The sequence below is a fragment of the Cavia porcellus genome, unplaced genomic scaffold (assembly GCF_034190915.1).
Source record: "Cavia porcellus strain 051 isolate PalLab524CR breed Dunkin Hartley unplaced genomic scaffold, mCavPor4.1 scaffold_11, whole genome shotgun sequence".
NCBI lineage: Eukaryota > Metazoa > Chordata > Mammalia > Rodentia > Caviidae > Cavia > Cavia porcellus.
Genome location: NW_026947494.1, coordinates 69,364,333 through 69,391,595, shown reverse-complemented (window position 1 = coordinate 69,391,595; position 27,263 = coordinate 69,364,333). Strand labels below are relative to the sequence as shown.

At 40.1% G+C, this 27,263-nt stretch overlaps 1 protein-coding gene across 4 annotated transcripts in view; it reads left to right on the top strand.

The window, feature by feature from the left end:
- Positions 1–27,263, top strand: part of Chd7 (chromodomain helicase DNA binding protein 7) — a 182,449-nt gene that overhangs the window by 139,281 nt on the left and 15,905 nt on the right. For all 4 annotated transcript variants that reach the window (XM_063258454.1, XM_063258452.1, XM_063258453.1 and 1 more), the window contains 16 exons: positions 1,195–1,332; positions 1,428–1,549; positions 1,865–2,108; positions 3,068–3,244; positions 7,994–8,137; positions 9,306–9,561; positions 15,849–16,059; positions 16,516–16,711; positions 17,329–17,496; positions 17,660–17,839; positions 19,140–19,250; positions 19,338–19,543; positions 21,711–21,910; positions 22,092–22,251; positions 26,316–26,405; positions 26,847–26,950. In XM_063258454.1, coding sequence (XP_063114524.1) covers positions 1,195–1,332; positions 1,428–1,549; positions 1,865–2,108; positions 3,068–3,244; positions 7,994–8,137; positions 9,306–9,561; positions 15,849–16,059; positions 16,516–16,711; positions 17,329–17,496; positions 17,660–17,839; positions 19,140–19,250; positions 19,338–19,543; positions 21,711–21,910; positions 22,092–22,251; positions 26,316–26,405; positions 26,847–26,950 — 2,707 coding nt within the window. The remainder of the gene's footprint in view (positions 1–1,194; positions 1,333–1,427; positions 1,550–1,864; positions 2,109–3,067; positions 3,245–7,993; positions 8,138–9,305; positions 9,562–15,848; positions 16,060–16,515; positions 16,712–17,328; positions 17,497–17,659; positions 17,840–19,139; positions 19,251–19,337; positions 19,544–21,710; positions 21,911–22,091; positions 22,252–26,315; positions 26,406–26,846; positions 26,951–27,263) is intronic.

The window sequence follows — 27,263 nt, the reverse complement described above, 5'->3', positions numbered from 1 at the left end:
AGGTGCTTATGCCGCTGAGCTAAACCCCCAGCCCCCGAAAATGCCTTTTTTATGTGAGATCCCAAACTTGGTATTGTTATATTTCTTTGTAAACTCTATAAGATTGAAATGGAATTTGACAAGGACATCAAGAATACAAATAAGTCTAATGACTTCCAAGCATGTGTGCCCACCTACCATGAGTGCTGTCATTCCTGGCTGCTCCATGTAAACTGAGATTTATACTTAAGTGTTTGGATCTTGCTTATTTAGAGAAGAGTCTACAAAGAATGCCCATGTTACTCTGAACTCTGAATAGTGAAATTCCATGTGTTTCAATGTGGGACTGTTTCTAGAGAGCATACATTATGTTTTCTTTTCTTGTTTGTGCTTAGTTGTACTTTTAAAGAAAATGTCATTGTGTATTTACATTGTATACCAAGTATTTTTAACCTCACAAGCAGATTGGGCTAGCATGGTTTTAAAATCAAGGTCAACACATACAAAGATTTTCTAGAGAAAGACAAAATGCAAATCTTGTTCATCTGCCTTATCCAAAATATTTTTCCCTCAATCTTCTAGAGCTCAGACACACTGTTTAGTGTGATTGGATGCAAACAGTATTCCTTTTTCTCTAAAGAAAAGAGAGATAGAATAATAAATTTTACCCTGTAGTCCCAGCACTCATGTGACTGAGGCAATAGGATTGCCATGAGTTCAAGGCTAGCATGGGCTACAAAGCGAGTTCAAGGCCAGCCTGAACTGCATGACGAAACCCTGTCTCCAAAAAATAAATAAATCTAATAAATCGTTCCCTTTTTCATTCCATAAGAAACTGGCTAATGATGTAAACACATATGTACTCTAAAAGGATATCCCATGTAAGCATGAATGATACGTTTGATGAATGATCTGCACAGATAAAAATGAGTCTCAGGTTTAGCTTCTTGCTGTTTGCTGACTGTTCTATATGCTTCCTGGCTTCTGAACATTAACAGTGATTTAGGTAAAAAGTTAATTTGTTCTGATAATACCCATAATGCTGTTTCCAGTATAGAATGGAGACAACTGTTTATTGGTCATGGGTTGAGAATGTGTGTCAGACAGTCTTGCACTGAAGATAGCATCTCCTGTAAACGAAGCACAGCACTTTTCCTCTGCAGTAGGTAATATTTGGTGAAGTGATTAAATTCTGGTTTATTTAAACCTGGCCAGCCTGTGACCCACTACCTGGTGAAGTGGTGCTCACTTCCTTATGAAGACAGCACGTGGGAGCTGAGGCAGGACATAGACCAAGCAAAGATTGACGAGTTCGAGAAACTCATGTCCAGGGAGCCAGAAACAGAGCGCGTGGTAAGAACTGCTTGCGGTGGAAGACTTAATCTGAAAATAGCAGAGTGGTGTGGTCATCGAGAAACCATTAATGGGATTCACTGTATTTGAAACAGGAGCGACCTCCTGCTGATGACTGGAAGAAATCAGAGAGTTCCAGGGAGTATAGAAACAATAACAAACTCAGGGAATACCAGTTGGAAGGAGTGAACTGGCTGCTTTTCAACTGGTACAACATGTATGTAAGACGCATTTTTCTTTTAAAAAGAATGTAGCTTTTTTCTTTGTTGTTATTGAAAATGTTAATAAAAATTTTAAACAATATTTAATAAAATGTTTTTAAAGATCAAGCATTGGAAATATACTTAACTGCAGAGATTGAAAGAGGTACAATGAAGTAATTCTATTAGAGAATTTTACTTAAAAACATACTTTGTTGACTCTCAAGTAATACCTAAAGACCTATGGATATGCATGATATATATTTTCTGAAAAGACAGCATTGCCTCATATCTCACTCACTAAATTTTCCTGTTTTATTTTTCTCTCGAAGGCGAAACTGCATTTTAGCAGATGAAATGGGTTTGGGGAAAACCATCCAGTCTATTACATTTCTCTATGAGATATATTTGAAAGGAATCCATGGCCCCTTTTTAGTAATTGCCCCTTTGTCCACAATCCCCAACTGGGAAAGGGAGTTTCGAACCTGGACAGAGTTGAACGTGGTTGTGTATCATGGGAGCCAAGCTAGTCGTCGGACCATTCAGTTGTATGAAATGTACTTCAAAGATCCCCAGGTAAAACTCCAGGCTACGTTCCTCGGGCATTTCAAGGTGTGGGACACTCAAAGTGTCACTGACTCGGGAGAGGTCTTGATTTTGGGAATTGGAAAATTTGTTTAGGATTTTTTTTTTTTTACCCAGTTTATCTATATCAGTAAATACTGCTGTTTGTTTTTGTATATTTTGTCATTCTGATTATTTGATTAGAAGAAGTGAAATTTTTTTACTTTGAATAACTGCTGAAATTTGTTTAATGAATTATTAATGTTAATTTTATATACCTAAGGCAAAACCAAACAAAAGATGGTATTGACTTTGGATAGGAAGCATGTTATGCTGTTACTAGAATTTAAAAATTATGGGTTTTATAAAATTCCAAATGCACCAAGAGGAGAGATTTATACTTAGGCTCTTAATAGCAATTTCTGTAATTTTTTTTCTCACGTTAGTTGCCTGTTTGCAATTACTGTATGATACCGACAGTGAAGCATTATACATGAGAGGATAAAGAAGGCTAGGATTTGTCTAAAACAGTGTTAAACTGTAGGTAAATGAGTGTCCTCTAGCTGGAAATAAGACAGTTGTTTTATATGTTTTCTTTGAATATAAAATCTAATGTACAATTAAATAATTTAAAAGAGAAATCGAAATCTATTATTTGTATTTGTTTAGATTTGGGAAATTATAAATTCTGTGCTCGGTAAATGTTTTCATTTCAAGTGCTTTAACATTTGCATGTGAGGAAATTGGATCTGAAAGTTTACTAACAATTTTCTAATTTCTTTTAAAAACAAAAACTTTAAAATTTCACTTTACTGTAATACATTGAAGCCTCAAAGATTATTTGAAAATAGAACGTTACCTAAAATAAATAGGTCCTCAAAGGGATGCGTACATACTGTGCTACTTCTTTATCCTCTAAGTTAACATAATTATTAATCCATAATAACAGTAATTCTGAATTGTTCTTGTAGGGTCGAGTGATAAAAGGGTCCTATAAGTTTCATGCCATCATCACTACCTTTGAGATGATTTTGACTGACTGTCCTGAGTTGCGTAATATTCCGTGGCGCTGTGTAGTCATTGATGAAGCCCACAGGCTGAAGAACAGGAACTGCAAGCTGCTGGAGGGACTCAAGATGATGGACTTGGTCAGTGAGCATGCTTGTTATTCCACTGAACCTGGACAGAATTGTTACTGACTTGATGATCTCATTAGTTTGAATTTGATTAACGCCTGTGAAAAGTGTCTGCAGTGCTTGTACAGTACTGAGTTATATTCTCCTGAACTTTTAGTTGCTGTTTTCTGATTCTTGGGTTGTATTGCTGGTGTCTTTAAACAGTTTTAAATGTAACCGTGATCCAGTTTATTCCACTTGGTATAAGTTTTGCTCCACCAGGGTCATTTAAACTTTTGATGCAAGTTCTCATTAAGGTGGGTAGCAACTCTGGTACTGATTCAGTTTGCACAGATGCCTAAAATTTTGAGGTAGTTCAGGGTCTCATATTTGATTTAGAATTTTACACCACATCTATCCCATGGTTTTCCAACTTCCCAAGTGATAGATCTTCCTGACAGACTTCCTAAATTTTTTCTCCCAACAGGAATATCATGGGACAGCACAGCAGAGGGGGAGAATTTAGTTGATTTGTTGTGCCTTGCTATTATGTGTATGTTGTCCTAAAAGGGATAGCAGCCTGGCTTGTCCTCCTTGGGCTTCTTTTCAGTCCATACCTTACAAGTTGGTTATGATCGTTTGCTTTTCATCTTTAGTATACATTTTGAAAGCACTGCTATTTTCATTTAGGATGTCTTTAGTGATAAGTTCGAAAAACAGTGATTGAAAAAAACCCCATTAATAATGATTTCTGTAGATTATCTGATCCCTTATTGATTGAGAGCTAGAGATGGGAAGAAATATTCTCTATCTTCATGGCTATACATTTTTTTTGCTGAAAATCAATACTATTGAAAAGAAAACCTAAAAGCTTTTCATTGCAGCTTCCTTGAAGCAGCCTACTTTACTCCCAAATTAAGAGGATTAGATTAGCCAGCTATTCTTTTAATTAAAAACAAACAAAATCTAGTTTTGCTTAAAGAAGAACTGACTGGAATTACTCTATTGAGGTTAGGATTTCCCTTTTTTCTCTCTAGAGAATTATTATTAACATTGTCCTACATTTTTTGCAAAATAGTTTACTACTATTTGGTGACCAGCCTCCCAAATAAGTCTTAAGGATGTGGGGTAGTTGTGTGGAAGGAGAAACTCTGTAGCAGTCTGTTCTCTCCAAGTGATACTTTACATTGCAGTGAAGTAAACTTCTATTTCCAGGTACACGCTAATGTTTAAGCGGGGTTTAATTATATCCTTTGAATAGAGTGGATCACCCGTTCTTCATGATGATCTACTAAAAGACAGTTAAATAATTATTTTTTAAAGGGTTAAGCAGCCATCTGACTGAGTTCATCTAAGGTGTATAAAAAAGCACAAGTTCTAGCTCATATGTTACCGGATGGTAGGTTCTTACTATAAAACAGTCCTTCATTAATTCATAGGAAGTAGTTTAACTCTGTCAACATCAGGCAGTCTTAATTGTCATTAGGATACTTTTTTCTTGCTAATAGTACCACTTCATTAATTTTTCAGAAAATTAAAACTAGAAATACTATTTGACCCAGCTATTCCCCTTGTAGGTATCTTCCTGAAAGAGTTAAAAACGTTACATTACAGTGATCCATGCATACCCATATTTATCCAGCACAGTTTATGATAACTAAATTGGGAAGCAGCCTGTGTGTCCATCAGCAGATGAAGAAAGTATGGTATTTACACATAATGGAATATTACTCAGCCATAAAGATAGATAGGCCTGAGTTATTTGTAGGAAAATAGATATATTTTGGTACCATAATTTTGAGTAAAATACTCAGACACACAATCTTAAATGTCATATGGTTTCTCTTACGAGAAACCCAAATTATAAATAGCAAAATAAAAGCTAGGTTATAAGATGTAAGGAGACTGATTTTTTTTTTTCTCCCCAAAAGAAGTGGGAGGGGATAAAAAAGGATTTAAGATGTGTTATGTACATGTACCAAATCTACACAGGGGAATGTGAACATTATGTGCTGCAAATACAAAATGCAACATAATAATTTTTTTAAATAGATTAGAATCTTACTCTAATAATTTTTCAGGAGTGTAATAAAGTGTTCCTTGAACTATAATATTTATATTAGCCATATTGCGGGGTAAACTGAGAAGACCACTTATTGCCATGAGAGAGAGTCCTATGATTCTTGACTGTCCTAGACTTGCTGGATTCTCCAAGGGTTCTGGATACCTGCAACTCATCTATGGTTAACTGACTAGGAGCTCCAATTAGCAAATAAAATACATACTTTCAATGATCAAGAATCTTTATCTCAGAGGAATTTTTTTTTTTAAGATGAAAGATATTATTGTTGTTCAGAGTCAGAATATAATTATACCAGTATAGTTCTGAATAGTTGTTGCCTGGTGTTTAAATTTTTACTTAAATCTCATTAGAACTTACACATTTGCCACTTTTTATGTTTCTTTCTTAGAATAAGTTACAGAGAAAATAGCTGTGATGAAGATCTTAGGGAACTGCTATTATCTGCCCTAGACTGAGTTAGAATAAAATGCATTTCATGGGGATGACCTGGAAGCTCACAAGCAAAAGACCACTAAGTTTCTTCCCTTCTTCCGTGATAAAGGAAATGTTTGTGGAGATAATGGGCCACCACCATCTCCATAGTCTTGCACTCGGTTCCGGGAAAGCAGAGCCATCACCTGTCTTTCACGGCCGAGGAGTGGAAGCTGGGGACATTGTAGTAGTTCATCATTGATTCTGCCATCGTATCTTTCATTGTCAGAGTCCCCACACAAATTAAGGAATCTGCTGAAAATGCACAGCACTCCACCAGCCCAAAAGAACAGTAACATCTCAGAGCAGAAGCATACCCGCCAGCCAGAGCTGAGCTTGAAAGTAGTATGCTCCATACCAAGTCTCGTACAAGATGGTTTGTGATTTTGTGTGTGTTAAATGCGTATTTTTAAATTGTTACCATTTTCAAGTTGAAGTCATTTTTTTTAACAGCTATACATAAGGTTGTATGTATAATCATGAGATATAACTGGCTATTTTCCAGTCACTGAGAGGAAGCAGCATCAAAAGAGATCCGTTTTCAATTAGTTTATTTTTAAATTAGTAAGTTCAAAAGACTTTAACTTTTAAAGCATTTGGTTACAGCAGACCCCTGAATTACAAACTCAGTTTGTTCCCGAGGGCTGGTTGTAACTCAGGTTGTCAGTGGACGGCTTGGGCCTCTCTACACAGCCTCCAAAGTCCCCGTCCTGTGCATAGGCCAGTCTCAGTGTCCTTAGACATTGACCCAGGATTTCTCAGTTTACCCACTACAAGAAAGGATGTTGTAACGTTCCTGTCTATGTCTGAGGCCACGGGAGGGAAGCATAAGTGGCTGGCTTTTGGGTTATAACTCAAGATTTTGTCATAAGTTAAAACTAAAAATCCAGTCATAACCCACATTGTTCATATGTCAAGCTGTTTGCAACTCACTGATGTTTAGGGTTTAATTTAAGTAATGAAGCATATTTTTAAAATGGGAGACAATCAATACATCCTCCACAATGGCATTCCCGAATCTTTGACAGAACTTTAAATATTTCTTGCATAAAATCATGCAGGACTTGAGTGTATCAGTTTTCATGGCCCAGGTATTCCACCAGTATGTGGTATAAAATTTTAAATTGATTCACAAACTTTTCTCAGTAAATTTAATGCCTCTGAATATGGTAGCAATCTATGCATCTTCTTGCACAAGAGACCTCTATTCAGAAAGGAGAAAAAGAGGGGAAAAAAGTGTATTGGACAGCTTTCCTTCACTTCACTTACTTGACAGATAAGACACAATACTAAGAAAACTGCAACTCATTATCTACTGCGTATATACTATGCGTGACAACTGAGTCTTGTCAGATTGTAAGTCCAGTTAGAATATTGGTTTTGAAACTACTAGTGGATATAGTTACATTCTAAAATAGATTTTTAGTTGTGATGTATACCAAATGCCTAAAATAAAGAATAAGACTAAAAGTTTATAGCTACTATTGACTGATCCTGATAAACTCAGTATTGTTGCAACAGTTCCTGCCTGTGACGTGTATAGAAATAGAAGGACGAGGTACACATGCACAAAGAAAACTAAAGCTAGAACTTATAAACAGGAAGGATTAAAGAAATACCTAACCTATTTCAAAGAGACAAATTTAGAAATTGCATCTGTTAATAAGTGATTGTGGTATAGAAAACCAAGCTGACCTCTTTGCTAGTTGGAAATTTTTGCAGAACAAAATAACTTTTGATATACTATTACCCTTGAGAACTTTTTTTTTTTTTCTGCCTCTAAAGTGAGTCATGCAGGAAGCAGATAAAAAGATGAGAGAACTGTTGATCTAGAGAACAGAAAGAAGTATGTAAACCTTCTCTGAGTGTGGAGGTCATAGGAAAAAACTTAATTTTGTTGGAGAAAAAGCACTGAGATTTAGGAGACTTAGCCATCTGGCAAAAATATTAGTTTAATAATCTCTAGAAGAAACAAAATAGCAAGATGCACACACATAAGGAGAATACACACACAGAGGACTCTGCAAAGATGTAGAGAGGACCCTCCATGTATCTGTTTCTCTGAAGCAAGAACTGAGCTCTTGTGTCTCCCCTTCTTGTCTAATCACTGTCCTGTGGGTTGATGCAGAGTTGCCACTGACAAGCAGAAATGCAAACTTGGAAACTTAGAAGACAGCGTGGCACTGTTGGCCAGCGTTTGGTCAGTTGCTTTCCTTGTGTTGCTGTAGGAACACAAAGTGCTGCTGACAGGAACCCCACTGCAGAACACCGTGGAAGAGCTCTTTAGCTTGCTTCATTTCTTGGAACCAAGTCGCTTCCCTTCAGAAACCACCTTTATGCAAGAATTTGGTGATCTGAAAACAGAAGAGCAGGTACTTATCACCTCTACTTGTTTCTCAGTCATAAAGTTGAAGATACACTCATGAAGTGGGAAGGCTTTAACACTTAAGTATTTTAAGAGGTAAATCATATTGCAGTTTTCTTTTTCAGCCTGGTAGACAGCTTTATGTACCTTTGCCTTGGACTTTTCAAGTCATCATTATGAAGGTTCTTGCTTGTTTATTTTTTTTTAATCTTTTTGCCCTAAGGCCTATGAAGTTTTAAGTGAGATTACATACCTGTTGACGTAATTTTCAGAGATTTCAGTGTTAATCAAGTAGGTGGCTTTGCAGTGTATACTTCCTGGGTTACTGTTGGAAGGCCCTGAAGTCTTCAGAGCTATTTGTTTACTGCAGTTTCGAGTTTCCATTTTTATTTCTCAATCATGTTTACTTGGCTTTGTTGCTTAATTCTTTAGGCCAGTGTATCTAGATTTTTGGAAACATAACTAGCCTACAGTGTTTCCAGGAAAATAAGACCTTTTTTGTGAAAAGTGCTTGGTTACGTAGTACACTGTAAAAGTTACATGGATACTAGTTACTCTTTTTCATATTCCATATTTGAAATAACATTAGAGACAAGCTTGAAATCTTAGTGGTCTTATGTGCCCCTGTACCATATACTGTCTCCAACCTCGTAGCTAAGGTCAGTGTAAAGTCTGGTTTGTTTTGCTTTTCTAAAATAAAAAGTGTGTGTCCTGCTGTGTCCCATTGCCTGTCAACTGAGGAGTACCAGGGAGACAACTCTGCTTGCCTGCTGATGAGGCAGCTGGGTAGCTCTTGGCTCACTCCTTACTCTTTAGCTCTTTCTATAAAGGCAGGGAACACAAGCATAGATCTCCAAGGCATTGTTTCTACCTTCTTCCTTATCATCTTCCTGACGAAAGACAAACAGGAAAGCTAAATGAATGAATGGATTTTCTTTCTGCTGTGTACTTTTCAAGCCCTTCTGGCTGTTTAGGACTCCTGGCTAGGTAAAATAGTGTATTGGTCAGAGAGTCATCCAACCCTTCTACATTTCTTTCATGGGAGCTGAAAGATTATCTCCTTTATATTTTTGTCAGGCTTCAAAAAATGAAAATGGTTAATGATAAGTGAGAAGATCCTGTTTTCACTTGCAAGCAAATCATGATACCAATATTTACCGAAGGTCCTTTTTTAGGTGCAAAAACTTCAGGCTATTCTAAAGCCAATGATGTTGAGACGACTCAAAGAGGATGTAGAAAAGAATTTGGCCCCCAAAGAAGAAACTATTATTGAAGTTGAGCTAACAAACATTCAGAAGAAATATTACCGAGCCATCCTTGAGAAGAATTTTACATTTCTTTCCAAAGGTGGTGGCCAAGCTAATGTACCCAACCTTTTAAACACTATGATGGAATTACGGAAGTGCTGCAATCATCCGTACCTAATCAATGGTAAGTTGTGCATGTGTTTGAGTGACAGAAACTCTGAATGTCCTCCTGCCCCTGGGCCGAGGGTGTTTGGAGGTGCAGCTATTCCTGCTCTGTACGCCCAGTGGATTTCTCCAGCTTCCTCTTCTCTGTGATGCTTCTTCTGTGGTTTTGGAAAACAAGTGACCAGTGCTTCTGTGAGCCCTGAAGCTTGATCTCACCTTTACTGTCTGCAGCCACCCTCACTTGTAAAGAGGCATTTGTGCCCCATGATTTGAAATCATCAAAATGCTAGCAGTGAAAGGCAGATTCCATTTGAGTGATGGGGGGTGGGGCAGCATATAAATCAGTCATTAAAATAAAGGGGAGAACTGGCATGGTCAGCAGCCATCAGCTGTCTCAAGACTTAGACGAAAATGTCTTCACACTCCTCACTGTCGAGAGGCCTTAGCACCCAGTCCCTGAGTATGAGAGATGATCTTAAAACTTTGACCACAGTTTGTCCCGGTAGAGAATTTATAGTCCTCCTGCTTCCTCCACTAAATCCATGGTGTTTCGTAACTCATGTGGGTTAAACTTCTGTATACTTCCAGAAGTCATGGGAGGTCGTAGGAGCGTCCCCTTCAAGGAGCTTTCAGTCAGTGTGTTGAGGGATTCAGGCAAGGAAAGCCTTTAGGAGGTGTCATTTAAAACAAAACTTCCAAAGGTGCAAAGGCTTTTGCTAGGCAGGATAGACAGAGAAGAGATATTGAAGCTGAAGTCACAGTACAAGCAAAGAGAAGGAAGCACAGGAGAAGGGGAACCTGCCCAGAGTGTAGGGTGCATGTGCAGAGTGACAAGCCCATGCATCTTAGATGCGCCGGCTGTGCTACGCAGGCCTCCGATGCTGATGTAGGAGACACTGGTTCTAGTCTGTGAGTGAGGAGAGCCGTAGCTGTTTGATCTGAGCAGTGATTAGAGATATAACTGATGCCGATGGACAAGCATTGTTGTAGAAAGTGCGACAGGAGTAGAAGACAGAGAAAAAGAAAGGCCCGCTCAGAGGCCACAGCTATAACCTTGGCAGGAGTAAATACAGATTTAAAAAAGGTGATGGCAGACTAACTTTAGGGTACTTGTGCACGATTTTAGTTGTTCAGTGTCTTGGCTACTTGTTGCTTACACAGAATACCTGACAGTCAAAGTCAAAGGAGAAAAGGTTTGTTTGTTTGTTTGTCTGTCTGTTTGTCTGTTTTGTTTTTTCGAGACAAGGTCTCACTATGTAGTTTCGGCTGGCCTTAAACTCACTTTGTAGCCCTGGCTGGCTTCAGACTCACGGCGGTCCTCCTCACTCAGCCTCCCAAGTGCTGGGATTACAGGTGTGCGCCACCACACCTGGCCAGGAAGGGCTTGTTTTACCCCTTTGTCTGCAGACGTTCCAGTCTATGTCAGCTGGCTCCGAGGTGGCGCAGCATGGCAGAAGACAAGGTCTATGGCATAGAGGAAGTATGGCATACAGGAAGCTGCAAAGCAGTGAGCCTGCTTTTACCTTTTGTCCCATCCGGACTACAGACCTTTTGGGATGTGCACCACAGCCAGGGTGGGGCTTCTGTCTTTGGTGGATCCATTCAGCCATACCCAATATTGTGCTAATTTCAGTCAGTAGACTAATTCAGAACCACACACCCAGGATCCAGACATCTCAGGGAAGGCTCATCTGAGACTGCTTAAGGCTTCGGGTGAACGTGGAGGGGTGAGACATGACACCCAGCAATGCAGTTATATTCTTTTCCCGGAAAGAAAGAACAGAGCTTAGTTCTGAGACTCAAAGACATTTGATTTTGAAGTGTTCCTCTCTGCCTTTTACAAGGTGCATGCCCAGCATCCACACTAGATCAAGAGCAAAAGGTGGTCCACGCCTGGAGGGCGGGTTCAGAGCGCAGAATCCGAGGTCATTGCTGTGGTGTGACATCAGTGGGTTTCATTTTAAATATTAAGGACTAGCTTTTGTTTTTCTGAGAAAGTATCGTGTGATAGTTATCTTTAATATGCCAACCTGCTAGGCACAGTGTTTTCAGAGTTTATAAGACTTTGTGGATGTCAGACCAGCTGTTGGTGGGTTGGAACGTAGGCTGAATAGTGTTGTAAGTAGGGGTACACATTGCATGTTCCCTTTTTTCCATTTAATATCTGGTGAAAATAAATAAATAATAATAGCCGCTCAGAGGAAGCAAAGAGAGAGATGAAGACGGTAGAGAGCCCTGAATACTGCCAGGAGGAAGGTGGTGGAAGGAGAGATCTCGGCAGTGGCGTTTAGCTAACTGCCCCCAGCACAATGGAGCTCATCCTGTTTGGCTACATGTTAATTACATGCAGTGAGCATTGCTGAATGTTTTGGTTTTGGATTTGGTTTTATTTCCAACACAAGTTGATCTCTCCCTAGCTTGATTGTCCTTCAGGGCCTGCCTGCATAGGTCACTTGCCCCTCAGAGCCTCTCAGGACTCGTTGAAGCTTAGTGTCTGTGGCGTTTGTTCTGACTGATGACACCCTGAGGTCAGCTCTTCTGCTTTTGTGACAAGTTAAGAAGTGTATGCTAAGGAGGCTCCTACCTTTCTTTAAGGGAAGTCGTAGTTAAGAAAATGAAGAAGACACGTTAAGCATGTAGCTGCCCAGATAACACACATGGATGTTGTAGGCCACAGAGGTTGTTTCAGGGCCAGTACTGTTCATTCTTATCCATGGCCTAGAGTGATCGTTCTGTTAGGGAGCCATCTCTAAACACGATTATTGAATTTAAAGAAAGTCTTAAACTCAGAGATTGTATAGACATTTGTATTGGTGTGGCAGAGGGAAGTTGCCTCTGTCCAGTCAAACGTCAGTTCCACAGAGCACAAGCTTTCGACAGCCTTGAGAAATAGAAGCCACTGTGTGCATTGAGTCGGAAGCATCGTAGGAGGGGGCTGAACATAGCCGTGATGGTAGGGTGCTAAGCATAAAAATCAGAGACACTTGCAATGTGATTTAATGCTTTTAAGTGTGTAGGGCAGTGTCTGGCACATTGTAAACGTTCAGTAAGAAGTATTGGTAATTGTTTTTCTTGCTAAAAATTAAACAGGTAACTGGGTCACAAGTGTGATTACTAACCTGACCTAAACTTTATTTGAGTGGAATTTTCAATTCTAGATTTCCTAATGTGAAGGTAAAAATGTTGTTGAGAACATCTCCCAAGTTTCTGTGATGGTTAGAGTCGTGAGACATCGGTTGTTATTGTTGGAGATAGGAAGAATACAGAAAATAGTGGGCAAAAAGAAAATAAAACTTAGACTTACTTAATGAAATGAACTTTAGTGAAAAAATAGCCCCCCCCCCCAATCTTCAAGAACAGAAAATTTTCTTTGTCATTTGTGGGATAATCTGGCTAGTTGACATTATAGTCACTGCCCTTACGGTCAGTACCTGATGGTGACCAGCTCTTAAAATGCAAACACTTGACAGCTATTTCGAAGAAAACAAGAGACGAGACGTTATGGTAGCCAGTGTTGATCTCCTGTTGTCTTGCTTTGTGTCACTTGCATTGTTTTGTTTGGATCTGCTTTGTTCTGCTTTGTTTTACCCTCTTTAAAATAAAAAAAAATTTTAGTATTAAAATGTATTTTTAAAACGCAAACACTCAGATGGAAGTAAGTGTACCTTTATTTCAGATTGTCTTTGATGTACATGCTAAATTAAATCCATACTTTATTTAAAACCAACAAATCATTTGGCTTATCATACTGTTATTTCCATTTAGATTTTTGGTTGCTGTTTACAAATAAAACATCAGGTTAAATTAATTGGTAGCTTTGAAAATTTAGTTTAGTATCAAAAGGTAGAAATTGTTCTCCTTCCCTATACCTTTCCCACCTTCTTTCTGTAAAGGTTTTATAGTAATGTTCAAACAGTCATAAAGGAAATATGTTTATTGATCATATTTGAAATGAAGTATTAATGGAAACTAACTGCTACTTGAAGAATCTTAATTCATTACAAAGAACTGAATTGATCTGTTTAGTGATTTTTTTCACATAAGAAAAAATGCATTTTTCATTCTTTGTGAGAAACTATTGGTAGTGTTGAAAAGGAAGAAAAATTATTTTTCTGATCTGAATAAATTTTTTGAATGAATGCAGATTTTTTTCTTGTTAATTCAGCTAACTTGTTTCAATTTTCAAAATTTTTGTCCTAAAATAATTGACATGTCATATATTTGTCAGAATGATTGTTTTCTTTCTTTTTTTTTTTTTTAAATCGGTATCGGGGATTGAACTCACGACCGCCTGCTTGCAAGGCAGGTGCTTATGCCGCTGAGCTAAATCCCCAGCCCCAATGATTGTTTTCTTAAAATGTTCTTTTCTGTTTGCTTGTTTGAGACAGCATCTTGATGTGTAGGTAGATCGGCCTTGAATTCACTATGTAGCAGAGGCTGGCCTTGAACTCATGGCATTCCTACTGCCTCAGCTTCCCAAGTTGAGGGATTACAGGAATGCACCACCATATCCAGCCCCTCATTGGTTTCTCACTTGTTTTAAACTCCTAATAACTTATACTTTATTTAGATTATAGATTATAATTTCCATATGGACAAAAATAAGTACCTAAATATCTAAATGTAAAATCTATCTTATTTCTGAATTGTGAAGAGTGCTATGGCATGTTGTGCAAAATAACAAACTTTTTAAAAGATCTAGTATAATTTATAGATTTAAATTTATTTTGTCTTGAGAACTTTTTCCTGAATTGAGAACCTGAATTTTTAAATTTTGTTCCCATTGGGAAAACATTATTCAGTTTTTTTCAGGAACTTTCTGGCTGATGTCTTTAAGTAGCATTTTGTTCTTTCTTTTTTCCTACCAAAATCTTTTTTTTTTTAAATACATTTGAAAACATTGTGAATATTAGCTTTTTATTCATGTGGAAGAGTGAGCATGAGGAACTCTAGCAGAGCATTATTAGCCCCTCCATACGAAGTAGTATATTTTGTCAAACGCTTTTAGTACTTTGAAAGGACATTAAGTGACTTTAATCTGTTCTCAGTGAATTCTTTGTTGATTCGCAGTTAACAAACCGTATGAGCATGTCATAAGGTAAATTTCCAGGCACTTTTAAAATGGGAATTGACTTGTTATCCTGGTACATCTTGTGCTTCTTACAGAAGCACCGTCTGAGTGACTGGTGGCCTGTTTGACCTAACTTAAAGCTCGTGAGGCTTAGGTGTCCCCAGCATGTGTGTCGTTAGTTCTCATGTTTAAACTCGTGATAGTAAGTTTAAAGTTTCTGGAACAGTTTAAGGCTGAGAAATAATCCTGGTAGATGTGTGATTCTGTTATTTTTGAAGTCCCAAGCATAGGGACTGCGACCTGGGTACCCTGAGGTTGAGTTGTCCAGGCCAGGACTGCAGAATTCCTGTAAATCCTCCTGGGCGTTGGAAGAACACTTCCCCTGCTGCTTCCTGACTAAGGACATATGTGGCGTCAGAAGAGGAAGCAGTGGTCCTGCCTTTATTCCTGAGGAAAGTGTAATTATCTTTGCTAGCCCAAGTCTTTGAACAGACAAAAAATCTATGGTGAAACTGTGAGGAAAGGAGAGGAAAGGATGGAAGCCTCGTGTTGCACATGTAGAGACTGTTTTTTGTTTTAAGCTCTCAGGTTTGGATAATTCAAGATGGGGTTTTTGTGTTTTAGGAAATTATCAGTCAGCCTGAATGTGGAGGGAGATGTAGAGATTTCAGTATTCTCAGGTTCCCACAGAAACTCCTAGAGTTTATCCAGAAAATAACCTCTTTTGCACTCCTTTCGATGATGTTAATATGCCATTGTAGACTCAAACTGCAGCCCTTGCACTTTGATTGTTGGGACTCTGTTCCTTTGTTTCTTAGTTTTAGAACAGATTTTGTTGTTTGTGTTTATATTCAGCTCATAAATAGTTCTTCATTTCTTTAGCGATTTCTTTCCAAATTTTCTGTAGGTATCTGGCCCTTGGCTTGTTTCTGCCACTTCTGGCTTGACAGTCTGTTGTTGAAATTCAGTTTTTACAGACAGTAAACATTTGTTTGTTGGAAAATGTGGGTTTCCCCCTAAATGCTTCAATGTGTTGTGCTTTTCAACCTAGATCCCTTTTATATATGATCATGATTTTGCATAGACCCAACTTTGAGTCAGGAGATGGATTCTTGTTTATAAAGAGTATAGTGTCCTGGTTCCTACAACTTATAGTGGGTTTTGAAAGCAGATTCATTGTTTTTAGTAATAAAAACCTTTTACAGTATTCACATTATGCTGTCCAATCTCTGCAGGTGCTGAAGAGAAAATTTTGGAAGAGTTTAAAGAAACACACAATGCAGAGTCTCCAGATTTTCAGCTCCAGGCAATGATCCAGGCTGCTGGCAAGCTAGTGCTGATTGACAAGCTGCTGCCAAAGCTGAAGGCTGGTGGCCACAGGGTGCTTATCTTTTCCCAGATGGTGCGCTGCTTGGACATACTGGAAGACTACCTCATTCAAAGACGGTGAGCCACCATAGCAGAATAATGAAGAGGAAGAAAAACCACCCTATGTGGTCTCCAAGCAGGTCACCTAGAAGTGACATTTATGATAAACAGGATGGGATGGGGGGAAATGTGTCACACCTCCTTTTAACTCTAGTTATATATAAAAATATTTTATATGATGACTATAGGAGAACACTGCATACATTTTGTGGGCAGTTTTCCCCCATTACTTTCATTTGACTAGGGAAGATTAGTGCTTACTTATGAATGAAATTGTTATCTTACTGTTTAGAAGGGTCAGCTATTTTTAGAGTATAGCCATTGCACTGAATAGCAAGTAAAATAAAAGGTAATCTTTGGCGCATTCAGCCAGTTGTAAAGAAACTATGTTAGTGTTTCCAGCTTACAATACTTTAGAAGGGGACAAGTCTATTCTTGCTGGCAGGCAGCTTTGTTGATACCAATATTTTCCAGGTACCCATATGAAAGGATCGATGGCCGAGTAAGAGGCAACCTCCGCCAGGCAGCTATTGACAGATTCTCCAAACCTGATTCTGATAGGTTTGTTTTCCTCCTGTGCACGAGGGCAGGAGGGTTAGGCATTAATCTCACCGCTGCTGACACGTGCATCATCTTTGATTCGGACTGGAATCCCCAGAATGACCTCCAGGTAAACACACAAGGAGATCTTACTGATGGCTTTTTTCAAAATACCGTCAATATATTATGACAGAGACACAACAATTAAAGTTGTGTCATTGCATAGGTGGTGTCTCATGACTCAACAAGTCAACTAATAGTTTATTAATATGAGAAACAATTTGTTAGTATGCTAATCCTCTGACTTGGACACATTCTCTTACTGCTGACAAATGAGTCTTGTCTTTGGTAGTTGTCTTGGTCACCTTGAGCTACTATAATAAAATGATGTAAATTGACAGTATAAATAATAAGCATCTATTTTCACAGTTTCAGGGGTTGGAAGTCTGAGACCAGTCTGCCAAAGTGATTGGGTCCTTGTTGTGGGAACTCTGCCTGATGCAGACAGCTATCTCCATGCTGAGTCCTTAGCCAACAGCCATCAGCTTCACTCTCTGGCCTTTGTTTATAAGGGCACTAACCCCACTCAGGAAGGTGCTACCCTCACAATCCACTTACCTTGCTACGCTCCCACCTACAAATCCCATCACACTGGCATCAAGGTTTCAACATAGGACTCTTGGGAGAACACAGAGATTTTGTCCACTGCAGTAGCCATTAATTTATTTTCTTTGTTTTTTATTCAAGGCTCAGGCTAGATGTCATAGAATCGGACAGAGCAAATCTGTGAAAATCTACAGGCTGATTACAAGAAATTCCTATGAAAGGGAAATGTTCGACAAGGCTAGTTTGAAGCTTGGTCTGGATAAAGCTGTATTGCAGTCTATGAGTGGAAGAGAAAATGCTACCAATGGGGTAAAATAACACTTGAAACCATTCGTTTATCTGGCCCCTTCTTCTGTTTAGCTAATATTCCAAGAAACTATTCAGCATCTGACTTTTTAAATTTAGTACTTCAAGCATTTTTGTCATATTTTCCTTTGAATTCTAAATTAGTTTAAATATTTCTCTAAATCAGGTACAACAGCTTTCCAAGAAAGAGATAGAGGATCTTCTCCGAAAGGGGGCTTATGGTGCACTCATGGATGAGGAGGATGAAGGATCTAAGTTTTGTGAGGAAGATATTGACCAGATTCTTCTGCGGCGAACTCACACTATTACCATTGAGTCTGAAGGGAAAGGTTCCACATTTGCTAAGGTGGGTTTTCTATAGCAGCAAGATGAGTTCACGTGAGAGCGTCTTGTAAAAGTGCTCCCAAAGTGCGCACTGAACATTTGTGAATTCACTAATTATTAACTCCCTAGGAAGCCCTGGCACATGAAACATTATTTGCCTTTAGCATTTTTTCCTGTGTTTATGGCAACAGTGATCCCCTTCACCTGTGACCGTGAGCCCATCCTTTTGACTTCTGAGATCTAGCTCCATCCTCCTCCTCCTCCTCACTCCGAGTTCTGAAACAGTCTGTCAGATTAATCTAGTCAATTGTAGATTGGTTGTGTGTTTTCTACTCCAGTTAAAAACTCTATAGTTCTTTTCTTAGCTAAAATCACAGGAGCGTAAACTCCTCCAGCGTTCCCACTGCCACTTTCCCCTTTATTTTCAGCTGCGAGCTTGCGAACCCCCATCTCTGTATCAGAACTTGCTCTGGTCACAGACTCACAGTGAGGCTCCTTCTGAGGTTTCACCTGCATTCTGTCCCAGCTATCCACACTGTGATCCACTCTACTTTTAACCTTCTAACAGCTTTTTTGAAACGTAATTTTCATCATAAAGTTCAGCTATTTTAAGTGTGTAGTTCAGTGCTTTTACATTACAGACTTCGCAACCCTCAGCACTGTGTAGATTCAGAGTATTCCCATCACCCTAGAAAGAGCCTCGTGTTCACTGACAGTCCCCGCCCCTCTTCCTCCATTCCAGTCGCCCTCATCCCTAGACACTCCTGTACTTTTGTACTTCCTTTCACTCTGCATTTGCCTATTCTGGACATATTATATAAATGGACTCATATACTACATGGTCTTTTGTGTCTGCTTTCATTCACTCAGTCTAATGTTTCTAAGGTTCATCTATATGATAGCATATATCAGAAATCTGTTGTTTTTTATTGTTGGGCGATATAGTAAGTCCCAGACTTACGAACATTTGAGTTGCAAACTTTCACAGATACAAACAGACCTTGCATTACAAGCATTCATAGGAGCAGACAAGTTGCAAAAAGTAGCTCACATGCCTACAAGTAAAAATAGCTTATGTACAGTATTTGTATATGTGTTTGTTTTTATACTTTATGTTGTGTATTTGTATCAAAAGCATAGTTAGGAATAAATCCAACTTCCAAAGCATCCTCCTGGACCAAACCCATTCATAAGTTGGGGACACATCATCTACACAAGTGGAGGGCCGATCCTCCATGTTTGCGGGAGTGAAGACAACGCAGGCTGCTCTGCATTCTGACTGAGAAAAGTGTCTCAAATGCATGCGTATTTTCCCCATCTAGGCCAGTTTTGTTGCATCTGGAAATAGGACAGATATTTCCTTGGATGATCCAAACTTCTGGCAAAAGTGGGCTAAGAAGGCTGAATTGGATATTGATGCTTTGAATGGGAGGGTAAGTGAGAAAACCCGATAAGACCTCCATCTGATCTCACCCAGACCCCTCTTTCAGTAGTTTCAAGTGTATCTGCTCTTTTGTTAGAATAACCTGGTGATTGACACTCCAAGAGTGAGGAAGCAGACCAGGCTGTACAGCGCAGTGAAGGAGGATGAGCTGATGGAATTTTCTGACTTGGAAAGTGACTCTGAAGAAAAACCTTGTGCAAAACCACGGCGGCCCCAGGATAAGTCACAAGGCTACGCCCGGAGTGAATGTTTCAGGGTAGAGAAGAATCTACTCGTCTACGGGTAAGAAACTCGCTACATAAAGTAGACTTACACCTTTACAATAGTAGAATTCTTGATTGTCATAGAAAAACCGTGTTTATGTTTAGACCTGTGTGACCTGTCTCCGTGCAGTCAAATGGACACCTCTCCAATAACTTTCTCTAGCGTGAAGGTCATGCAGTTGAATTGTCTCACAGTGTTCAGATCCTTCCAGATATAGGGAGTCACTGGAAGCTAGAGCTGTGGATTCATAGCTTAATAAATACGGCACATCCATACTCACATGTTGATCATTAACGATTCCCAACAGAATCTAAAATCACAAGGTCTTTTTCCACTTCAACTTTTACAAACTTTATGAACGTAATGATTTTTAATATTTTTCTGTTATAAAAAATAATCTCTCTTCTAAACTACTGACACATTTGAAAATACAGGTGCTCATTTGCACTTGGTGAATGTGTTTTGTTTTGTTTTTTTCTTTTTGCTGGACTACAGGCTCCTGAAAGGGTAGATTCCTATCCAGTTCATTTCCTGCCTTACATAAGGTAGAGACTCTGCCCACCTTAGCCTTTTGCTGCTTGCACCTATGTGTGGTGATCAGTGCTGAGGCTTTTGTTGGAAGTCTTAGGAATGGAACATAATCAGTAATTCCTGATGCCGAGGATGTGAAGGGCTCTCAGCCAACCTCACCCCCAGTCATCTTTGCACATGGAACACTTACTGTGCACTGAGCACTGGGCTAGGGTATTTCCAGCCACCAGGAGTACAGCTGTAAGTGAAACAGCATAGTGGCTCGAGGGGGACAGACGAGCAAGCAGAAAGGGCAGTGCACTGCTGTGCTGGGACTGAGCAGCACTCTGCTAATGGAGCACTGAAGCAAGTGCCTTACCTGGAGGGTGCAGCTTAGCTGTTACCTCTCACTTCTGGGAAAGGCGGAGAAGAGGGGAAATATTCCTCAGAAAGTGATATGCACATTTGTGACTAGGTGGACATCATAACTCAAGGAGGAGAAGGGGAAATGTGGGAACTTGCATAGAGAGAAGCGTGGAGTGAGTCCAAAGGCATAGAGGTGAGGGCCGACCTTGCAGTTGGAGGAACTGAAACAAGTTTAAAGGAACCAGAGAGCACCTGAAAGTAGCAAGAAGTCAGGCCAGGACAAAAAGCGGGGCATAGGGGCTGGGGATTTAGCTCAGCGGCATAAGCGCCTGCCTTGCAAGTGTGTGGTCATAGTTCGATCCCCAGTACCGATAAAAACGAAAAAACAAAACAAACAAACAAACAAACAAAAAAAAAGCAGGGCATAGGAAGAGGGTTCTCTCCTTTCTGTAGTTGGAATCCATCTACCCCCCCCACACACACTATCGGTTATTACTTACGAATGACCCAGAAGCACTGCTGTGATGACTCCATCTGCTGTCACGTGGATGCAGGCATGATTCAGGCGGTGTCTGTCTTCTCACCACCATGCCTGTGTATTGAGTGACCCTACCCGACAGCCTCCAGATGACACAGCACAATACTGTGGCCAGAGATTAACACAGGAAACAAGTGGTCAGGGCCAGCAGTGTGTTATGTGTTCGCCTCTCCCTGCATACTTTTCTCCTAGCCTGTTGATTGAGGACTCAAGAGGTGGTTAAGTATCTTTTTTTATGATTGTTCTTGTACTTGGACTTAACCATTCCTTTTCTGAAAAGGAGCCTCAAAGTTTTTCACAATCCTCCACCAGTTATATGGGATCCATTTGAGATGGATTACTGCACCCTGCTCCTTGGTGCTCTTTCCTTGATTTTGGGGATAACACTAACACCTTCCTCAAGTCACCTCAAACAGTAGCCAAATATTTTAAACCATAGCAGAAGGTTTAAATACAATTTCCAGGTCTTTAAATTCCATTGTTCCTGAAAATGGTTGCCATGGCTTACATCTACCGGGGAGCCAGTGTCCCAAGCAGACTGTGTTTCAGGAGGAGTATGGCCCCTGCAGCTGTTAGCAGCGAGCTCACTGCCCACTCCATGAGGCGTGTGCTTACCTCTTGTACCATGGCTTGCTTTCCTGTCACTGGAGATAAAATAGTGCTAGTTTTGAGTCAAGATTTCCCAGATTTACCTGGGAAAATTCACCATTAAGGTAAAGCTCCAACTTGCAGTTAGAGGCACCACACTCAGGCTGGCTGCTCGCTTTACAGCTGGGGCCGATGGACAGACATCCTTTCCCACGGACGCTACAAGCGTCAACTCACTGAGCATGACGTAGAAACCATCTGCAGAACCATCCTGGTGTACTGCCTCAACCATTACAGAGGGGATGAGAATATCAAGAGCTTCATCTGGGATCTGATCACACCCACCGCTGACGGCCAGACGCGAGCCTTGGTCAATCATTCTGGTAGGTCTGCCTCATGCTGTGTATGCTTCAGGTTCAGAGACCTGCCAAGAACTTTGGTGACACACTCTAATAGAGCTGCTCTGTATCCCCTGTGTTTTCCTGCCTATACCTCCTAAAATCTGCCTCTGGCCCTGCAAGTTAACCTCTATCATGCTGCTGATGCTGATAATGGTGCTTCTAGGTCTGTCAGCCCCAGTGCCGAGGGGAAGGAAGGGGAAAAAGGTGAAAGCCCAGAGCACGCAACCACTGATGCAGGATGCTGACTGGCTGGCCAGTTGTAACCCAGATGCTCTGTTCCAGGAGGACAGCTACAAGAAGCACCTGAAGCACCACTGCAACAAGTATGTCTCTGGGGTGGGGCTCGGACCCGTTTCATTCCTTAAAGCTGAGCAGTGCTAGGAGCGTGAAACTTGGTAATCAGTGCTTCCGCATAACTTCCCCATTCTTCTTGGAACATGATGGCAAATCCCAAGAGAAAATAGCTTCAGGTTATTATTTTTTTAAGAATTTAAAAATACATAATGTGATACTTACCACTGAGCCATTAGTACATGAGAAATTATGGTCATAAATTGTTTTTGTAATCCTGTGTATTCATCACCACCGAACTCAAAACTTTCTCTTTTCTCTCAATAAAAGCTCTGTCCTGTCTAGCCCCTGGCATCTACTATTTTACTTAACTTGTTCTTTCCAAATAGTTTTCCCAAAGTAGAACCACCTGAATATTTGTCCCCCGTATCTGGTTCATTTCACTCAGCATATAACGTTTCCAAGGTTCATCTGACTTGTAGTACATACCAGTGTCATTACTTTTGAATACTGTTCCACTGTATGTATATTTTTGTTTATTTATCATTAATAGACACATGAATTGTTTCCACTTTTAATTATTGTAAATAATGCTGCTATGAACATTGCTAACATTGACTAATTTTTAGCTAATATGTGGAAGGGAATTACAGTTGGCTTTACATACCCCCCTACTTTCAAATGATTGTTTCCAGTGAACTAAGAGTTTCCAGATTATTTTTGCTTTAATATCTCAGTTACGGAGTACTGTGGGCTTAGAATCATATTCTTTACCTTTATTTCTAGAAGCTCATGGATAAGAATATTGAACCTAAATTTATTTCGTGGCTTGAAATACATATGAACATCTCTATGTGTTGTTCTCTTATTCTCAGTATTTTTCCACCGTTAATAGTATATACAATAGTGCTTCTAAAAAGCATGACCACCTGTTAGCTTTGTATAATATTGGGTTAGTTACTCAACCTCTTCAGGACTCGATTTCCTTCCCAGTCAAAAGCAGTTCTGTAGCAAGATCTCAATTAGATGAGGCAGCATATAAATAACTGTACTTATTTTATTTATTTTGGTTTTTGAGACAGAATCTTGCTATGTAGTTCAGACTGGCCTTGAATTCACTATGTAGCCTAGGCTGGCTTCTACTTTGTGGCAGTTCTCCTGTCTCAGCCTCCCAAATGCTGGAATTAACGGCATGCACCAGCACACCCAACTGTATTTGTCTTTTTAAATGTAGCAACAAAAGTGAGTACATAAATCTGGCACCATGGCAAGCACTGTATGTGAATGATCTATTTGAGTTACTTAAGATAAGCAATGCTATTTTATTTATTTTTATATTTTGGCATGAGGTCTATGTTGCCCAGACTGACTTTCTAAGGCTCAGGCAATCTTCCTGTCTCAGCCTTCCTAGTAGCTAGGATTCTAGGCACTGAACACCATATCTAGCAATAGTACTATTCCTGACCCTTTCTGAGACAGAGTCTCGCCCTGTGGTTCAGGCTGACCTTGTGCTCACTATGGAACCCAGACCAGCCTCGTAGCTTACTTCAGGCTTCTCAGCCAGTGAGGGGCAGAGCTCTTGCTGGCCATTACAGACCTCTGCTCCCCTCACCTCAGAAGTTTTTATTCTCCTTGAGGCGCTTGTGAAGCTCCTGGAAGTCTTCAGACCATTACTTCAAACCATTTTGCATCTGAGAAACCCGTTATTTCTCCTGTGATATATTGGTTCTCCCTGAAATCCTATTTCACTTACATACGTCTGTGTCCTTGCAGTTAAGTAGCTTAGTGTGGAAATCATGGCTCCTGTTCCCAGATGTCAGGGTGGTGGTGGTGATTTTAGATTTCCATTTTGCTGTCAGTATGCAGGTCCATAGGTTACCCTCCCCACTGAGAATGTGAGATGTAAACTGAAATTCTTCGTGTTCAGTCTCAGAAGAGGACTGTTCATTCCTTCCAGTTTATCTCATCTGAAATAAACGGGCCCATTTTTCTTTTCCCTGTGCATTATACCTTTAGATAAGCTCCGAAGTGAGGAAATATTATGGCAGAAAATGAGACCCATTTGAGGAATGTCCTAGAAAACAGCAAGCTACTTCTCTTCACAGGTTTTGAGATCATGAGAGACAAACAAGATGAAGGTAGATCAGGAGGCAGAGCATGTGTGTCCTGGCTGGGGACTGGTCTACAAGGCAGTCAGTAGTAGACAGCCGGAGGAATGCAGGGGGGCTTCAGAGCCGTTAATGGTCGTGTCTGTCTGTCTGCTCCACAGCAGTGAGCTCCTTCGTGTTAGAGGCTGTGTCCTAGCCATCCTTTTGTCTTCCAGTGGCCAGCTGCATAATGTATCCCTTGAGGGACACTCAGCTCACCAGTGGCCCTGGTTGGAATTTAATCCTCTAGAAGAAAAGTGACCTTCACAGTTCTTAAAGTCTCTGCATAACTAAAACTATTTTCTGAAGCAGAAGCTTTTTTGTTTCAAACTGGAAGAAATAGAAACCATTAAGCTCTTTGTCCCATGTCAGGTTTTGTCGTGGATAGTATCTAGCTAAAAGTGGGAGGTGTTTCTATTGGAGCTGTCCTTTCTGAGCATGTTCTTTGGGTAGAAATGGGCTTACAAAGTCTTCTCTCACACAGAAGAAACAAAGTGCCAGCTGAGTCTGAGACTCACGCTGTCACTTTCATTTGGTTGTTTAAGTGTGGTGGTCAGGACCTTGATGAGCTAACAAGTGAAAGGACTTGAAAAATTAAAACACTGTTTTTGCTCACCTTGGGTTCTGTTTAGGTGTTTGCGGGCTTGGACTTAGCGCATCCGTGAGTGTAATCATGTCAGGAAACAAGGAAGGCATGTCCTGGATGGTCTGTGTCTCATCAGGAATAGTCCTTTGGGCTGAAGCTGCCTGTGGTTGTCATTTCGATATTTTAAAAGGACAGTTGCAGCTTCCTGAGGCAGTGTGAAGTGATAGAGTCAGAAGACCTAGTTGTGAATGTTCCGAGCTCAGAGTGACTGTGAGCCTGTATACATCATTTGTCTTTTGTTATCGATGTTATTTGCCTTTGTAAAATCGAAGGTATAACCTGTCCTACTTCAGCGTAGAGTTGTTGTGAGATGAAGTAAGCGAACATGTGTAACTGTGGTATGTTGATCTTACACTGTTGGGCATGCATGTGAAAGGGTTATTCAGCTAGCAAACCAGCGCTCAGTATAATTTACCTACCACCAAGAGTGTGGTCTTCAGGTGTCAACCCTAAATGTATGCTGGGCTATTGTCACAGGCCTTTGGATATATTGGGCAGACTTTCTTGAGTTGTGTTTTGGTCATTGAGAAAGTCCAAAGTGGATTAGAAATATGGTTCCTAGAAAAAAATGGATTCCTTGAAAATGACTAAGGATGTCAATGAATTTAATCTTGTGATTTTAAAGTTACAGTTTAGGCTGCCAAATAATATAAACTAGGAGTAAAACGATTTGCTTCTTTTCACTTTGAGGTCTTTGAGAAGAGCAGGAAAGGACCCACCTTCTTCCCCTCCCCCATCAGCATCTCCCTTGCTCGGAAGCAAAGTTATATAATCTGAAAAACCTGACATTCCATATTGAGGGTTTATTGTAAGGTTTTATATCTCGTTTATTTATACCAGATTTTATATCTCGTTTATTCCTACAACTTCTGATGTGCTTCCAAAAATGGTATTAAGGCAGCAGCTGAGGAAATTTTATGAGATAATGAAGCAGAACAGTTTCTGAAAGCCATCTGCTCAGTTGTTTACAAACTTGCTTCAATACTTCAGAGGCAATGGTAGGGTACGTGTCTAAACTTCACAAGCTGCACTAGGTAGAACTAACTGAAGTGCGCCTGGGCTGGGCTGAGCGTGGGCCCTCTCTGTGCAGTGTGAGCGGTTGCCAGGCAGGCCTGTTGGAAGCCAGCAGAAAGCACCACACAGAGGTGATTATGTGCCACCATCTGTCACGCTTCAAGCCTACCATGCAGCATGGCTAATCAGCCTTGGCAGGATGATGGATGAACAGCAGCAGCTGCCAAAAGCCACTGTTGGCAAACAGTCCTGAAGTTAAGAACTTTTCCCCCTTCGTCTTCTTCTCCAGGGTCCTGCTGCGTGTCCGCATGCTGTACTACCTAAGACAAGAAGTGATAGGAGACCAGGCGGGCAAGATCCTGGAGGGTGCTGACTCAAGGTTGGTGCAAGCACGCATTCGTTGTGTACCTCCCTGAGTTAACTCGAATCATCTGAAATCATCCTGCTAGTGTTTCAGAACCTTCACAAACCATTAGTAGCTTACCTGCTTTTTCGCAACTTGTGTGTTTGTCCTCTGAGCCTGGGGATGTGACGAGAATCAGGAATAGGCCATTTAGACATAAAAAGAAGCAAACCAAATTACTTGTGTTTCAGGGTGACCTTTAAAATGGTATATCATGTGACCAAACCCACTTCTGGACATTGTAGAAGGCGAATTACTTACTCCTTTCTTTACCTTTGCTGGTTCCTCCCCACTGTACTTAGATATTCATTATGGGAGCAGATGAATAGAGGGTATGTTTTATATTCACTACCATAATTTTTTCTTTTTTAATACTAGTGTTTCTTTTAAAAATTGTTTGAATGGGTGTCTTTCCAGTGAAGTGGATGTGTGGATCCCTGAACCTTTCCATGCCGAAGTTCCTACAGATTGGTGGGATAAAGAAGCAGATAAATCCCTCTTAATTGGAGTGTTCAAACATGGTAAGTGATGTTACTGTTTGAATACATCATGACTAAATGGCTTTATCTTTATTTAGAACTCTTTATGTTCTCTTTTCCAAAGTCATAATATTAATGAGGATAGTTCCAAAGGACTCTTGGCGTCTACCATTTTTCTGTACTAAAAATCTAATATGAACTGTAAATATCAGATGCTGTTTTTGAATGTTTGTTGAGTATTTGAGAAGAAAACATTTCTTTCTTGGCTGTAAATAAAACTGAAACCATATTTGTTTTAATAATGGCCAAGTTGTACTATAGCTTCCCTAAAGTTTGCTTCCAGCACGGCTCCCTT